Source organism: Carcharhinus amblyrhynchos, chromosome 29 (assembly GCF_965287045.1).
Source record: "Carcharhinus amblyrhynchos chromosome 29, sCarAmb.v2.hapA, whole genome shotgun sequence".
Lineage (NCBI taxonomy): Eukaryota > Metazoa > Chordata > Chondrichthyes > Carcharhiniformes > Carcharhinidae > Carcharhinus > Carcharhinus amblyrhynchos.
Window position 1 is genome coordinate 32827592 of NC_137352.1, and position 18189 is coordinate 32845780.

At 47.0% G+C, this 18189-nt stretch overlaps 1 protein-coding gene across 2 annotated transcripts in view; it reads right to left on the minus strand.

Annotated features, from left to right (window-relative positions):
* Positions 1–782: 782 nt before the first annotated feature.
* LOC145359761 (ATP-sensitive inward rectifier potassium channel 1-like) overlaps positions 783–18189 on the minus strand; it is a 65705-nt gene continuing 48298 nt past the window's right edge. For both annotated transcript variants that reach the window (XM_080214531.1, XM_080214532.1), the window contains exon 2: positions 783–2394. In XM_080214531.1, coding sequence (XP_080070657.1) covers positions 1262–2371 — 1110 coding nt within the window. In that variant the 5' untranslated portion in view covers positions 2372–2394 and the 3' untranslated portion in view covers positions 783–1261. The remainder of the gene's footprint in view (positions 2395–18189) is intronic.

The window sequence follows — 18189 nt, forward strand, 5'->3', positions numbered from 1 at the left end:
GTCTGAGTGGAGTCAGGGAGTCAGTGAGAAAAATTTGGAGGAATGATTGTCAATGCGATGCCGATGAACTGTATAGAGAGGGGAGCTATTGTAACACAGGTTAGACCAGGAGGGTGGAGAATTGGGATCAGAGAGTTTCTTTTTTGGATCACTGCAGCTATCAATGCGGGTAACACTTTTTCAGGAGTCTCTATTTCACGGTGAAACGATGTCAAAGTGCAAATTGTTATGCACCTGACCAAGAAATAGCACAAATATTTCCAGATTCAGTCACAGGGTGTACAGAGGTTGTTCGATGAGAAAAAGGACTCCTCGAATATTAAAGGCACATTGTTGAAGTGTAGGAAAAGCTTCACTCGGTGTCTGATTGGATCTGGAGCTAATTTACACGGCTCAGTCCAAACATTAGCACATTCATGAGAAGGAAGTATTTTCATATCTCCCTGTGTCACCCACCCCAGCCTGGCACTGACCCTCTGTGTGTCACCCACCCCAGCCTGGCACTGACCCTCTGTGTGTCACCCCCTGGCTCGGCACTGACCCTCTGTGTGTCACCCACCCCAACCCAGCACTGACCCTCTGTGTGTCACCCACCCCAGCCTGGCACTGACCCTCTGTGTGTCACCCCCTGGCTCGGCACTGACCCTCTGTGTGTCACCCCCTGGCTCGGCACTGACCCTCTGTGTGTCACCCCCTGGCCTGGCACTGACCCTCTGTGTGTCACCCCCTGACCCCACACTGACCCTCTGTGTGTCACCCCCTGACCCCACACTGACCCTCTGTGTGTCACCCCCTGACCCCACACTGACCCTCTGTGTGTCACCCCCTGACCCAGCACTGACCCTCTGTGTGTCACCCCCTGACCCCGCACTGACCCTCTGTGTGTCACCCCCTGACCCCGCACTGACCCTCTGTGTGTCACCCCCTGGCTCGGCACTGACCCTCTGTGTGTCACCCCCTGACCCAGCACTGACCCTCTGTGTGTCACCCCCGACCCAGCACTGACCCTCTGTGTGTCACCCCCTGACCCCGCACTGACCCTCTGTGTGTCACCCCCTGACCCCGCACTGACCCTCTGTGTGTCACCCCCTGACCCCACACTGACCCTCTGTGTGTCACCCCTGACCCCGCAGTGACCCTTTCTGATTTAAGCTGCGTAATGGTTTCTCTGGATAAATGTGAATGTTCAAAGACAAACAAAATGTTATTTTTAGAGAGAAAGTTCAGATAAATACCAATTATTAAGCGGTGAAACATATCTTTACATTTTGGTCTCATTGACCTCGTTGAGTTGGAATGCAGGGTTGTCGTAAGCTTTCTTTTCTTTGAGCTTAGCTTCTCTCTCAGTCTGCAGGCAATAGGCACAGTGCGGAGTGTCCACCTGCAGAGTCTTACCAAAGTTCGAGAAATCAACTCTGTATTTCCCTTCTTTAGATTTAGAGACAATGGGGGCAAATCTGTAGCCCCAGAATACCTCCTCTGGGATGTAAGAGGTTCTCACCTGGCAGGTGGCACTGGTGGCTTCTATTGTGCCATCCAAAAAGACCACCAGCTCAAAGTCTTGCTGCTTGATGGTCTCGGCAGACATCTCATAAAAGGGACTGGTTTTGTCAATGATGTGATAGATAGTGAGAGGAGATATGAAGAACAGATTCTCATTCCCAGCATCAACAATAAAATCAATGTTGACTTGATCCATTATGATGGTCTCGCCCTCCAGGGTCACTGTGGTTTTCAAGAGTTTTCCGTAAATATGGCTGCCAATCAGGAGGCTTTTCCTGAGGTTGGCTACTCGAATCAGGAGGCAGAGTTTGCCCCCGCGCTTGCTGATGACGGCGCTCTTGCTGAACGTGATGGTTTTGGCTCTTTTCTTTGGTCTGGAGATCTTGGCCAAGATGGCGCCGCACATGAAGGAATTAATGATGACACCGAGGATGGATTGAGTGACCAGGAGGAAGATGGCTTCACCGCATTGCTCCGTCACACATCGGAAGCCATAACCAATCGTGACCTGAGTCTCCAGGGAGAAGAGAAAGGCGGATGTCAGCCCATTGATGTTCTGCACACAAGGCATGTGATTCTCGGTGGGTGAAAATTCCGGCAGGTCCTTGTGTACGTATGCGACAGCGTACCACAGCAAGCCAAAGAGGAACCAACTGCCCAGAAAGGCGGAGATGAAGATGGTCATCTGATACCTCCACTTCAGGTCAAGGACAGTCGTCCAAATATCCACGAGGAAGCCAATCCTCGAATGCTCTTTGATGTTTCCAAACTCTATGTTACACCTCCCATCTTTGGAGACGAGCCGAGCTCTCTGACGATTTTGCTCTGTTAAGTTTCTGGTGAATCTCCTGTGGAGGTATTTGAACATTCCGCGGAAAAATACCTTTCAACCTGTGAAGACAATGCCAAAGAGTACATTAGACTCAATGATTTACCCTCCAGTGATCTTGGAGTCGCCTCCAAACACATTTCAACAGCAAAGCTGGAAAGGAAACTGAATTTTGTCACGGCTGCTGTAGTCAAAATGTTCAACCTCATTTCCATTCGTGTCCTGAATCTCGACCTATGATTCATTGAGAGGTCAATGGGAAATACCTATATGTGTTTAAGACAATAATGGGTCAGATATTGTTGCAAAGTGGACAAATGCCTGTTAATGTTCAACTGCTAGTTAACACGAACCTGACAAATAAAGAAGATAAGAGCAATTTCCTCTGGTCGCTGGCCTCTTTCAGGTGAAACATGGAAGTTAAACAATCCAAATGCTCCATTGAGCAGCAGCAGATAAAACTCTGCCTCCGCAACTGGCAGGGTTACTGTTATTTTTATATTAAATGGAGGGTCATTAACAAGTCAAGTGGGGCACAGTCAATTCTGATCTGGAGATAACCATTGAGATTGACATTGGTTTAATCCCAGGCTGGAACTGAATCAATGCCTGTGTTAGCAGCTGTAATCTGTCTTTGTGGGGCAATTGCAGAAACTCCAGCTTTGAACAAGGTTAGTGTAACTTTAGCCGCAAATCTCAATTATTTGGTGGTCTTCACTCAGACGGACGTTGAAGGGCTACGTGCAAGTTTAACATTAGAACATAGAACACTACAGCACAAACAGGCCCCTCGGCACACAAGTTGTGCCGATCATATCTATATCTACCAAGCCATAGAACTATCTATAACCCCCAATCCCATTAGATTCCATATACTAATACATAAGTCTTTTAAAGGACCCCAGCGAGTTTGCCTCCACCACCACCGACGGCAGCCGATTCCACTCACTCACCACCCTCTGAGTGAAAAACTTAGCCCTAACATCTCCTCTGTACCTGCTCCCCAGCACCTTAAACCTGTGTCCTCTCGTAGCGACCATTTCAGCCCTGGGAAATAGCCTCCGAGAATCCACCCTATCTATTCCTCTCGACATTTTATAAACCTCTATCAGGTCGCCTCTCAACCTTCGTCTCTCCAGGGAGAAGAGTCCCAGCTCCCTCAACCTACCTTCATAAGGCATGCCTCCCAATCCAGGCAACATTGAGAGGGAGTTCATTAGGAAACTTTGAAAGTGTTTTATTGCGAGATGTACGTGTCGCTGGTAAGGTCAGAATTTATTGACCATCCCTAATTACCTAAGTGGCAGTGAGTGACCTGCTTGAAACACAGCAGTTGGAGTTGGTGTAGGAACATCCACAGTGCTGTTAGGGAGGAAGTTCCAGGATCTTGGCACAGGAGCAGTGATATATCCTCAACTAGGATGGTGCGTGATTTGGTGGGGAGTTTGCAGTTGCTGGTGTTCCCATGCCTCTGCATCCCTAATGTTACTACGTTCTTGATCATGAGGATTGGAGGTTTGGAAGGTGCAGCTAAAGGAGAGTTGGCAAGTTATTGCAGTGTGCCTTGCAAAGCATACACACTGACACCACCGTGCGCTGTGGGTGGAGTGAATGCTGAGGTTGTGTCGGGTAAGCGTTCAACTCAGCTTCAGTCTGAGGAGACAGCCTGGGAGTTTTATAATTAGTGCCAGAGGCACATGACTACTTTCTGGAAAAGATACCCTCGAGGTCAACTTAGCTCAGTAATAGCATCTTTGCTTCTGAGTCGGTGGTCAGGGGTTGAAGCACCACTTGAAACGTGGGCAGCACGGTGGCACAGTGGTTAGCACTGCTGCCTTACAGCTCCAGGGGCCTGGGTTCGATTCCAGGGCTTGGCTCACTGTCTGTGTGGAGTTTGCATGTTCTCCCCGTGTCTGCATGGGTTTCCTCCAGATGCACCGGTTTCCTCCCACAATTCAAAGATGCGCAGGTGAGGTGCATTGGCCATGTTAAATTCCCCCTTAGTGTTCCAGGATGTGTAGGTTAGAGGGATTAATAGGGTAAATATGTGGGGGTTACGGGGATAGGGCCTGGGTGGGATTGTTGTCAGTGCAGACTCGATGGGTCAAACGCTCCTTCTGCACTGCAGGGATTCTAGGATTCTGTGTTGTAGGCAGTCTGTGCTGCCACTTCAGCACAATAGTGAGGGGCACCCTGCATTGTTTGAAATGATGAATCATCAACCCAAGATCTTGCCAGCCTAGCAAGATGTCAAAGATCCCAGGGATCTGGTTAAAGAGTAGGTTCAATGCTCTGAGTGTTTTTGCTAACACAGATCTCTGAAACAACACCAGCAGAAAGAGATCAGTTGGTCAGTCATTGAATGCTGGAGCTTTCTGTCTATAAATTGACTGCTGGTTTGCTGATAGGGCAAAGGTCACTGATGTAATACACCCTTAAAGGATAGCAGCAAGGCATCACTTTAAGGAAAGTGTGTCATATGATCCAGTCTCAGTTCCACTTTGACCTGGAGCTGAGCACACGTACACAGCTCTGCAGGTCTGATTGACTCAAACTTTCTGTCTGTGCACGGTTGTCCACATTCACCTATTCTTAATAAATGAACCCACAACATGTTTGCAAATCCCTTATGAGTGATGGTGCCTTTATATCATTAAAACACACACAACATGGGACCCAGCAATGGTTCTTTCTGAATGACATGACTGGCAGCAAAATGAAGTATATTATAATATGGTGAACAGTCTGAGATCGTGCTGGATGACATGAGACAACCCTTGATCAGACTGGAACAGAGTGAGCGCTGAAACCACAGCAAGGTGACAGCACTCTAGGCTTTAAGGATGCAGTGCCCAGAGTGTGCTCCAGTAAGGAGCTGGTAAGCAGACAGGTCCCTCTTGAACATAAGAACATAAGAAATAGGAGCAGGAGTAGGCCATCTAGCCCCTTCGAGCCTGCCCCGCCATTCAATAAGATCATGGCTGATCTGTCGTGGCTCAGTTCCACATTCCCGCCCTCTCCCCATAACCCTTAATCCCCTCTCTTATCAAAAACCCATCAACCCGCGTCTTAAATATATTTAGTGAGGCAGCCTCCACCACTTCAATGGGCAGAGAATTCCAGAGATTCACTGCCCTTTGAGTGAAGAAGTTCCTCCTCAACTCCGTTCTAAACCGTCCCCCCTTTATCTTGAGGCTGTGCCCCCTAGTCCTACTGTCCTTTCTGAGCGGGAAGAGCCTCTCCACCTCTATCCTATCCATCCCATTCATCATCTTATACGTCTCAATGAGATCTCCCCTCATTCTTCTAAACGCTAACGAGTACAAGCCTAGTTTATTCAGCCTCTCCTCATAGTTCAACCCCCTCAACTCCGGCATCAGCCTAGTAAACCTCCTCTGCACTCCCTCCAAGGCCAAAATATCCTTGTGTAAGTGTGGCGACCAGAACTGCACACAGTACTCCAGCTGCGGCCTCACCAATGCCCTATACAGCTGCAGCAAGACCTCCCTACTTTTATATTCAATCCCCCTCGCTATGAAGGCCAGCATCCCATTCGCCTTCCTGACCACCTGCTGCACCTGCAGACTGGGTTTTTGCGACTCATGCACAAGGACTCCGAGGTCCCTCTGCACTGTCGCATGCTGCAGTTTTTCGCCATGTAAGTAATAGTCCTTCCTACCATTATTCCTACCAAAGTGGACCACCTCACACTTGCCAACATTAAATTCCATTTGCCAGTTCCTGGCCCATTCGCCCAGCCTATCTAGATCCTTCTGCAGACTCTCCACACACTCCGCACAATTTGGTCAGTAGAACAACATGTTGAGAGGATCAGCATTGAATGGGAAAGGCCAGAGTGCGGGAGAGATCGATACCAAGCAAGAGAGAGTCCAAAAATCCCAGGAGAGAACACAAACAATATAAAAATCAGGCTGGAGAAGATTGTGGTTATAACGAGTGGCTTCAGGAGTCGCTGAACAACAAACTGAATAAAACAAGAAGAAAGGTCAAAAGGATATTGTCCAAACATTTACAAAATCCCTGAGTTTGAATCGGGTAACAGCTGACTTACTCTCTGAATTCAAAATATTTCAACAATACATAGAGCTCGGGCTTCTGGATTCAGGTCAGAAAGTCTTGGGGAGTGAACTTATCAGATTGTCATGTCGATCATTTGGAGTTGCGATTGGGCAAGAGGTGAAAAACCTGGCACTGCCAGCCTGGCACTCTGGCATTGCCCACAGAGCACTCTGGTAGTGCCAGCTTAGTACCCGGCAGGGCCTGATGGGTGCAGGACCTGAAGGAGGCAGGGCCATAATAGAGGGAGGTGGGAGGAGCTCCGTAGGGAGGAGCAAACTGCACTGGGGTTGGGCAATCTGTCGGGGCAGTGATTGGCTGGGATCGGAGGGGGGCGGGGTCATGCGGGGTGGTGATCAGACAGTGCATCATTTGGCCAGGGTGGCAATCAGAGAGGGACCATGGGGGAGGGTGGGGTGAAGTCCGGAACAAAATGGAAGCATATGGTAGGTATAGAGTGCTAACAATGGAGGAGACCCTTCAGGGGAATAGAGAGTGTAGGGGACTGTTTAAAAAACAAAATAGGAGGGCAAAGAGGGTCCACTAGATATCGTTGGCAGAGAACATTAAGAATAACATAGAGGTATTTTATAAGTACATTAGGAGCAAGTAGATGACCAGAGAAAGAGTGAGGCTCATTAGAGACAAAAACAGCAATCTGTGCGTGGTGCCAGAGAATGTGGGCAGCACGGTAGCACAGTGGTTAGCACTGCTGCTTCACAGCTCCAGCGTCCTGGGTTCAATTCCCGGGTCACTGTCTTGTAGAGTTTGTACATTCTCCTTGTGTCTGCGTGGGTTTCCTCCGGGTGCTCTGGTTTCCTCCCACAGTCCAAAGATGTGCAGGTTAGGTTGATTGGCTGTGCTAAAAATTGCCCTTAGTATCCTGAGGTGTGTAGTTTAGAGGGATTAGTGGGTAAATATGTAGGGATATGGGCGTGGGGCCTGGGTGGGATTGTGGTCAGTATAGACTCGATGGGCTGAATGGCCTCTTTCTGTACTGTAGGGTTTCTATTAGTTCTATGACTTAAATTAATATTTTTAATCTGTATTCATTAAGGAGAAGGATATTGTAGCTAGAGATTTCAGTTGCGACGGTGAATGTTAAGATTAACAAGTCAGAGGTATTCAATGTTTCAGTGGGCATAAAGATTCATAAGCTCCCCCAGGGCCTGATGAGATGTATCCCAGGCTGCTGTGGGGAGCAAGGGAGGAGATTGCAGAGGCCCTGACAGAGATATTTAACTCTGCACTGGTCAGAAGTGATGACTGGAGGATACTTAATGTGGTTTATTTATTCAAGGGCAGCAGGGATAAGCCAGGTAATTACAGACCGGTTAGTTTAATGCCAGATGTAGAGAAATTATTGGGAAAAATTCTGAGGGACAGAGAGTGATCAGGGATAGTCAGCATGGATTTGTGGGTAGGAGATCCTGTCTAACTAATTTAATTGAGTTTATTTGAAAAGGTAACTCAATATATTGATGAGGATAGTACAGTTTACATGGGCTTCAACAAGGCTTTTGACAAGTTCCACATGGAAGGCTAGAGTCCCATGAGATCCAAGGCAAGTTGGCAAATTGGATCTAAAATTGGTTTGCCTATAGGAGACAAAGGATGATAGTGGAGGGTTGCTCTTGTGATTGGAAGCCAGTGACCAGCAGTGTATCTAGGGGTTGGTGCTGGGACCCTTCCTGTTTGTTATAAACATTAACAATTTAGATGTGAATGTACAAGGTTTAATTAGTAGCTTGCAGATGACACAAAAATTGATGGTGTTGTTGATAGTGAGAAGGATTGTCTGAGGTTTCAGACTGATATTGATCAGCTGGTAAGCTGGGCACAGCAATGGCAGATAGAATTTCATCCTGATAAATGTGAGGTGGGAGATCTAATCTGCTGCAAGATTTAATAGATCCCTGAAGGTGGCAGGATAGGTAGATAAGGTGGTGAAGAAAGCATACAGAATTCTTGCCTTTATTAGCTGGGTCTCAGAATATAGGAGCATGGAGGTCTTGGTACAACTTTATAGAATATTGGTTCTATAGATGTGGTTCTATATATGTGGTTCTCCATCCACAGATGGAATTTGTGTGCAGTTCCTGGTCATCACACTATCAGAAGGGCATGATTACTCTGGGGAGGATGTAGAGGAGATTCATCAGGATGTTGCCGGGGATGGGAAGTTCCAGTGTGAGGAGAGACAGACGAGGCTGGGTTTGTTTCCCCTGGAGCAGAGGAGGCTGAGGGGGGATCTGATAGAGATATACAAAATTATGAGAGGCATAGATAGGGTAGATCATAAGAGTCTTTTCATGGCAGAGGTGTCTAAGACCAGAGGACATAGGTTGAAGGTAAGGAAGAAGTGATTTAGAGGGGAATCTGAGGAGGGTGGTGGGAATATGGAATGCGCTCCTGAGAGGGTGGTGGAGGCAGGAACTCTCGTAACATTAAACAAACATTTGGACCAGCACCTAATTCACTATCATCATCATTGGTTGGATTACCAAGTACTCCAGTTGCGGAACCTCCATGCACACTCATAGTGCTATTTGCAGTTTATTCAGCATGCCAAAAATAACATCAGGGACAGTAATCCGCAATTTACTGGTAAACCGTCTCAGAATATGTGCAAGAAATGGAAAATAGATTACACTCTTCTCCTCATTACCCTGGACGTAATAGATTAGCTGAACGAACATTTGCACGGTGAAATCCCTAATTCTCAAATATAACCAGACAAAGCAAAATTTATAGATCACAATGTCACATCTGACTCCTTTAAATGTAATGATTCCATCATTGGCACAGCTTGTCTTTGGCAGGCCAGTGCCCTCCCAGTTTACCTACCCTTACCCATTCTGTTCTCAGAAACTATACAGCAACTTTAAAAACTGCAAGAGAGGATGATCAAAGTGCATGATAAAAATGCAGAATTGCCAAGTTTACAGTCAGGAAAAGTTCCCATCGGGGATCTCACAGAGGTACATGGTAACAAGGAATTGTTCAGAACTAACCTTCTGTGTAATTGCTGACAAGGGTGCAATGGTGAGGTGTAACCAAGGACAAATCAGAACCATTCCAACCCCTCAACCACCATACAGTCAGATTGTGTCTCAGACAAGATCCCAAATGTAACCAGGAACCACATCCAAGAATGTCAATATCACAGATAAATAAACCTTGAGGCAAAGTTACCAATACAAGATCTGGTGTGCCAGTAGATATCCTTTACACTTTAGAGATTCAGGGATTCACTAGTTCTACGTTCTTAAGCAGTGGGCACTAAATATGAATTGTAAATATTTGTGCTTCTTGTGAAGGGGGGAGGTATCTTTAAAAAAAGAATGAGGAATGGTGTAATATGCTTTTAAGGGATGGCACCATGACTCCATTAGAAGGCAAATGGGTCATGTGATCCAGTCTCAGTGTCACTTTGGCCTGTGAGCAGAACGCAGAACACTCAGCTCTGATGTGGATGTCTCCAAGCTTTATATCCATGCCTACAACATCAAGCATTAATAAATGAACTCATCATGTATTTACACAATCCCTAATGAATAATTGGTGCTTTTATATTATTATTATCGCACACACAACAGTGATGGCACTTCAACATTTGGCAGTGAAGAGCTTTGGCACAGCTTTCTAATGCAAAATTTCCTACTTAAATGCAAATCCTTTATTCCAATGTTTTTGTCCATTACTACGCCCTTCACTTTCTGTTCCATAATGTCTTTGTTCTTCAATCTCTGCTGTCTTCTAACCTATCCCTAACCTGTCCTTTTTGTTATATCTGACTGCGCCTCCCCCCTGCTGCCCCTTTCCCCCCCTTCCTTTAAAACCCATCATATTTTTACCTCTTCAATTCTGAAGAAGAATCATGTTGAACTGGAAACCTGAACTCTCTTGTCTTTTCCGAGATGCCACCAGCCCTGCTGAGTTTCCAGTATGTTCCGTTTTATTTCAGGTTTCCAGCATCTGCATTATTTTGCTTTTATTCCTTTGATCCTTTGAGAAAACGTTCTTCCCGTTGACAGACGGCAAAGGAAGCTCGATAGAACGTGGAGGAACCCGAGCCTCCTTCCGCACTGTAGATTCTCTGATTCTATAACCAACGAGTGTTGAGTGGATGATCCATTTGGGCTTCCTCCTGAAATCCCCAGAATCAGATATCAGTCAATCTGATTCACTCCAAACAATGTCAAGAACCAGCTAAAGACACTGGGAAAGCTCTGGGCTTTGACAACATATTACTGAAGCTCCAGAACTTGTCATTCCCCTAGCCATCTCTTTCAGTACAGTTATAACATGGCATCTACCCGACGGTGAGGAAAATTGCCCTGGTATGTCCTGCACACAAAAAGTAGGACAAATCCAACCCAGCCAACTACTGCCCCGTCTGTCTACTCTTGATCATCAGTAAGGCAATGGAATTGACAGCGCTACTCAGCATTAACCTGCTCACTGACACTCAGTTCGGGTCCCACCAGGGCCGTACATCTCCTGACCTCAATACAGCCTCGACCCAAACATGGACAAAAGAACTGGATTCCAGAGGCGAGGCGGGAGTGACAGCTCTTGAGATCAATGCAGCTTCTGATCGAGAGTGGAGCCCTGGTCAGTGGGAATCAGGAAAACTCTCCACGGGTTGAAGAATATCTGACATAAAGGAAGATGGTTGTTTGTTAATCATTTCAGTGCCAGGACGTCATTGCAGGAGCTCCTTGGAATAGTGGCCTACGTTCAACCACCTTCAGCTGTTCCATTGATGGCCAGTGCCACATTATAGTGAGTGGGATGGAATGCTCTCCACTTACCTGGATGAGTGCGGTTCCAACAACACTCAAAGCTCCATGCCATCCAGGACAAAACATCCCGCGTGATTGGCACCCCATCCACCACCTTCACCATTCATTCCCTCCACCATTGACACAGTGGCAGTTGTGTGTACCAACTACAAGATGCACTGCAGGAACTCACCAAGGCTCCTTCTACACCACCTTCCAAACCTGTGATGTCTACCATCTAAAGGACAAGGGTGGTTCATACACCACCACCAGCTGCAAGTTCCTCTCCAAACCACACACCATTCTCAACTGAACATAAAACACCATCCCCTCACTGGGTCAAAATCCTGGAACTCCCTCCCTATTAGCATCCTTCTCCATAAAAATTACAGCAATTCAGGTGGGTTCATCTTCTCAAAGACGATTGGAAATGGGGGATAAATATCAGCTTTGCCTGTGCGGGTAAGAATAATCCAAAATCAGTTCCTTAAATCTTTTGTACTTGAAGAGTAGCCTGAGATATCGACTCTCAGATCCTATCTTGGAAGAATGTAAGGTTAAGAAGATGGCACAGTGGTTAGCACTGCTGTCTCACAGTGCCAGGGTTCAATTCCGGTCTCAGATCACTGAGTTTGCACATTCTCTTGGGTGGGTTTCCTCCGGGTGCTCCAGTTTCCTCCCGCAGTCCAAAGATGGGCATGTTAGCTTGACTGGCTAAATTGATCCTAGTTACGAGGGGGGGGGTTAGCAGGGTAAATATGTGGGGTTTTGGGGATAGGTTGGGATTGTTGCCGGTGCAGGCTCGATGGGCCGAATGACCTCCTCCTGTGCTGTAGGGATTCTATGATTCTAAAAGGAAGAAAGGCACGTTTGTACACCAATGGGAAGCTCAGAATGTGGAAGGAGTTACCCGTACAGAGGAGATGGAGCAGTCGTGGGCTCATTCTTTCAGTTGGATACTCCCAGGGTGACAAATGGGATCCTCACTGGGAACTTTTTAATCTGGCAGTGAATGTTCCCCAGGATCAATTGGGTGACCTGAACACTGCAATGTGACACATGTAAATGACCTGAGGGAGTCATTTTCACTCCCAGTGTGAATCTCCGGGCTGTGCAGTGAAGCATGGGTAGCTGATGCCAAGAACACTCACCCCTCCTTTATCTCCGTCTCACATACTGCACACAAACAGTGGAAGTTATACATACCTTTGCAATCCAGCAACTTTCATAAATTTAGATGAGTTCCTGTATCATGGACAGAGAACATGGTGCTCCAATAACTGTACCCCCACATCCCATCTAACTGCAGTACACCCCTCCCCGCTGGCCCCCAGCAAAGACTGTCAGAAATTACGTTCCGCTCATGTTCCACGTGTTTCACTGTTCTCCCTTCTCTGACTTGCTGCTACATCTGTTAAATCACCAACTGCACCGTCCATTCTCACTGCAGCAAAATGGACCCATTTCCTTTCTCTGAAAGGGGTCAAGATGAACAAAGAACAGCCCGGGAAACAGGCCCTTCGGCCCAATGAGCCCGCACCGCCATTTTAATATTACCAGTCCCCCCCTCCACCTATGACCTTTATCTATTGTTTTTATGGCCATCCACATTGACTAATTTAGGGACAATTTATTACTTCCAATCAGCCTAATAGCACAGCTTTGGGGTGAGCCCCTTAAAGAGGCGGGCTTTTGAAGTGTCACATGACCTAGGCCAATCCAACCGAAGCATACAAATCCTGGGGCTGAGGTAGGCATTAGAGTAATTGGTGGCATCTCCCTCACTCTCTGTATATAGTCTACATAAGGGTGACACAGTGGTTAGCACAGCTGCCTCACAGTGCCAGAGACCTGGGTTCGATTCCCGGCTTGGGTCACTGTCTACGTGAAGTTTGCACATTCTCCCCGTGTCTGCATGGGTTTCCTCCGGGTGCTCCAGTTTCCTCCCACAATCCAAAAGACATGCTGGTTTGATGCATTGGCCACGTTAGATTGCCCCTTAGTGTACCTGAACAGGCGCCGGAGTGTGGCAACTGGGGGATTTGCACAATAACTTCATTGCAGTATTAATGCAAGCCTATTTGTGACACTAAAAAATAAACTTTTACTTATCCCTGTTCATAGACAGTTCTTGATCGATCCACTTGGTGGATGCCACTGTTTCTAAGATGCTACTAAATTTCTCCAAAGCCTTGGGTAACGGTGCCACCGCAGCAACACAGAGTCATTTGATAAGTGTGGAAGCTGCAGAGATTTCTCAGTAGCTTTTGGGCTCATTAAGGAGCCCCCTCAGGGACCGATCCCAGTGCTGGGCCGTGCATCCAACACAAACATGTCCGTCGCCCTCGGAATATCCCCTCGGCAACGACCAGCGATTTCCTTGCTTTCGTTGTTGAAATGTGGAGCTTGCCAGGCACTCGTCCAGCCAGCAAGGACCTGGTTCAGTAATTGCACAACCAAGGAGGTCAGCAGAGAAAAGCACTGGGAATTTAAAGTGCTACTCGAAGCCTCTACAGCGCAATCAGGCGCTGCTTCACAAGTGGATTTACAATGCACTGCATTGTGAGGCCTCAAGAGTCATCAGGGAAATGTAGCGAGATCTGTGGGTTGCATCCACCCACAAGAACACACAATCACACAGGAGGATACTCAATCACAGGAGCACAGCTTATTGTCGCACAGAAGGAGACAATTAAGCCCATGGTATCTAGTTTTTTGTTGTCAGAATTGAAATACTACAGCCCTGCCCTTTCCCCCATACCTTCCTTCACTACAAATGTTAATCTATCTTTCCTTTAAAATATTCAGTGACGTCTACTTTCACCACGTCGGATAGCAAAACAATTCAACAAATGAGGACATTTCACTGCAACTCTACTCAATCCCTTGGTGAGCATTTCAAGTTGAGGATGTTTTATCTGTGACTCCCGATCCAGAGGAAATGGTCCCTCCTGCTAACTGCATTAAAATTGATTAACCAATAACTCAAAAATAGATCAACTGTTTCTGAAAAGTCACATGGTAGAACAGATCTTGGGTATTGGTGGAAAAAAAACATGCTGTCAAAGTTTTTCGTTTTGCACTCATCAGAAGAGATTTGCAAGAATAACAATAATTTATGCTACATCGGATTGGTTATCAAGTGGACTGTGATTGGTAGAGACATTGTAAGAAGTCTGACAACACCAGGTTTAAGTTCGACCGATTTATTTGATGGCAAACTCACAAGCTTTCAGGGTTTGCCCCTTCGTCAGGTGAATGAAGAGTTCTGGCCTCAGACAGAGCACATAACAGCACAGACAGTTTACAGATTACTGATTAGAGTGCATTCTAATCTCTGATTGAATCTCTGAGTCCATGCGGACTCTGATTGTTCAGACATTGCCCTGGGAAATAAGAACATAAGAACTAGGAGCAGGAGTAGGCCATCTATCCCCTCGAGCCTCCTCTGCCATTCAATAAGATCATGCTTGATCTTTTTGTGGACTCAGCTCCACTTACCGCCAGCTCACCATAACCCTTAATTCTTCTGGTGTTCAAAAAATTATCTATCCTTGCCTTAAAAACATTCAATGAGGTAGCCTCAACTGGGCAGGGAATTCCACAGATTCACAACCCTTTGTGTGAAGAAGTTCCTCCTCAACTTAATCTTAAATCTGCTCCCCCTTATTTTGAGGACATGTTCTCTAGTTCTAGTTTCACCCGCCAGTGGGAACCATCTCTCTGTTCCTATACTCTTTATTCTTTTCATAATCTTATATGTGTCTACGAGATCTCCCATCATTCTCCTGAACGAACCAGTGAATGGCTGTTCCGCAAGTTTTTATTTAGTTGAAAAGATGCGATGTGGGGATTTGCTTCCATTGTCTGCAAAGGACAGGGATCAGTGTGTGAATAAACGTGACTTCCAGTCCAAGTGAGTGAGCCACACTATGAGCTCAACTAATAACCTTAAACGGCTCGTTATTCCGAGCACATTTGGGATCGTTTTGTAAGTTGTGTGTCGATGGGGAGGGGGGGGGTTTGACCATAACCAAAAATCGGTTTTACACCAGTATGAATTTTCTGTGGGGTCCTCCAACTGGTCTGCACCACGGTAGACTGTGAAACCCTGGGAGCGGTGAATGGGATACAGATAAATGCCGGACTGGAATTTTCCAGCCACGCCTGATTCTCCCCAATATTCCAGTCCAGCACGCATCTAGAACAACGTGCAGAGGTCGGGTCTCACCTAAACGAGACCTGAGCTTCCTCAGGGATGGAGGCTGCAATCCCGGATAACCCTGGGACGTCCCCAGAAAAAGGTGGGGGGAGGAAGGGCGTTGACAGGTGGACCTTCCACATTCAGTGTCATTGCAGAGTGTTGCTGGAGATCCACCTTCTTTTTCAGGTTGTCCACCATTTTTCTTCAATGGTTACGTCAATGATGTTGGACGCCTTTCCAATATGGCGTCCAGATACGATGGGTAAGACACGCGCCATCAAGGCCACTCCACCCCGCTGGAGAATATTGTGCTAAACTCTCAAGAGCATAATTAATGAGGTCAGAGCCCGAGGCTGTGTTGAGGGCTCCCACTTGCCTTTGCAATGGAAAATGTTCCTGTCGCAGGACTTAGTCCCAGATGGGAGAATTCCACCCTATGTTGAGTGCTTCACAAGCACAAAAAGCAGTCTGGCAGCACCAGATTTAAGTCCAACCAATTTATTTGGACTTAAACCTGGTGTTGTCGGACTTCCTACTGTGTTTACCCCAGTCCAACGCCGGTATCTCCACAAGCACAGGCAGGTTGGGTACAGTTAGTACTCTGTCTGTTGCAAACAGCTGAAGTAACCTGCTTTTTAATAGCATCCGCCTGCCACCAGTCACAGGCCACAAACAGCCATCATTCCTACATCATGAAATCCATAAAAGAACACAAGAACATAAGAAATACGAGCAGGAGTAGGCCATCTAGCCCTTTGAGCCTGCCCCGCCATTCAATAAGATCATGGCTGATCTGTCGTGGATCAGTTCCACTTTCCCGCCCTCTCCCCATAACCCTTAATCCCCTCTCTTATCAAAGACCCATCAACCCGCGTCTTAAAAATATTTAGCGAGGCAGCCTCCACCACTTCAATGGGCAGAGAATTCCAGAGATTCACCACCCTTTGAGTGAAGAAGTTCTTCCTCAACTCCGTTCTAAACCGCCCCCCCTTTATCTTGAGACTGTGCCCCCTAGTCCTACTGTCCTTTCTGAGCAGGAAGAGTCTCTCCACCTCTATCCTATCCATCCCATTCATCATCTTATATGTCTCAATGAGATCTCCCCTCATTCTTCTAAACTCTAACGAGTACAAGCCTAGTTTATTCAGCCTCTCCTCATAGCTCAACCCCTTCAACTCCGGTATCAGCCTAGTAAACCTCCTCTGCACTCCCTCCAAGGCCAAAATATCCTTGCATAAGTACGGCGCCCAAAACTGCACACAGTACTCCAGCTGCGGCCTCACCAATGCCCTATACAGCTGCAGCAAGACCTCCCTACTTAGAGACAATCTTTCTCCCACACAAATGAACGCTGTGATATATGGAGGAGGAGATGGAGGAGGAGAAAGTGGGTTCCCGGACACGCGTCCTTTGTTTGAACAGAGGGGAGTATGGTAGGATGAGAGAAGAATTAGCTAATGTGGACTGAGGGAGCGCGTTGGAAGGTAGGTCTGCTGAGGAGCAGTGGAGGATCTTTAAGGAGATCTTTCTTGGTGCTCAGCAGAAATTTATTCCGATGGTCAAAAAGGACCGTAGGAGGAGAGGTAATCAGCCGTGGATAACGAAGGAGGTGAAGGAAAGTGTTAAATTAAAAACGGATGCGTTTTGAGTAGCTAAGAGTAGTGGGCGGGAAGAGGATTGGGAGAGGTTTAAATGTCAACAAAGATTGACAAAGAAGTTGATAAAGAAGGGTAGGAGAAACTATGAAGCTGGGCTAGCACTTAATATGAAAAAGGATAGCAAGAGTTTTTATAAATATATAAAAAGGAAGGGGCTGGCTAGGGTGAACGTTGGACCCTTAGAGGATGAGAAGGGGGACTTAGTGGTAGGGGATGGGGAAATGGCTGAGGTCTTGAATAACTTTTTTGTTTCGGTCTTCACGGAGGAGGACGTGAATAATTTGCCGGGTGTTAGAGATGGAAAGGTGGTAGGACTGGAGGGTCTCAATGACATTATTGTTACTAGAGAGGCAGTGCTCGACAGACTGGAGGGACTGATTGTGGACAAGTCCCCAGGACCGGATGGAATGCATCCGAGCGTTCTGAAAGAAATGGCGGAGGTGATAGTGGATGCCTTGGTGGTTATTTTTCAAACGTTGCTGGATTCCGGGGAAGTGTCCCTATATTCAATCCCCCTCGCTATGAAGGCCAGCATCCCATTCGCCTTCCTGACCACCTGCTGCACCTGCAGGCTGGGTTTTTGCGACTCATGCACAAGGACCCCGAGGTCCCTCTGCACCGTCGCCTGCTGCAGTTTTTCGCCACGTAAGTAATAATCCTTCCTACCATTATTCCTACCAAAGTGGACCTCGCACTTGCCAGCATTAAATTCCATTTGCCATTTCCTGGCCCATTCGCCCAGCCTATCTAGATCCTTCTGCAGACTCTCCACACCCTCCATGCAATTTGCCCTTCCACCAATCTTGGTGTCATCAGCAAATTTTGACACCACACACTCAGTTCCCTCCTCCAGATCATCTATATAAATGGTAAATAGCTGAGGCCCCAGCACCGACCCCTGGGGCACTCCACTAGTCACCAACCGCCAATCCGAATAGCACCCATTGACCCCCACTCTCTGCCTCCTATTTGACAACCAATCCTCTATCCACGCTAACACCCTACCCCCAACTACATGTCCCCTGACCTTCTGCAATAACCTCTTGTGAGGTACCTTGTCGAACACCTTCTGAAAATCAAGAAAGACCACATCCACCGGCTCTCCTCTATCCATCGCCCTAGACACATCCT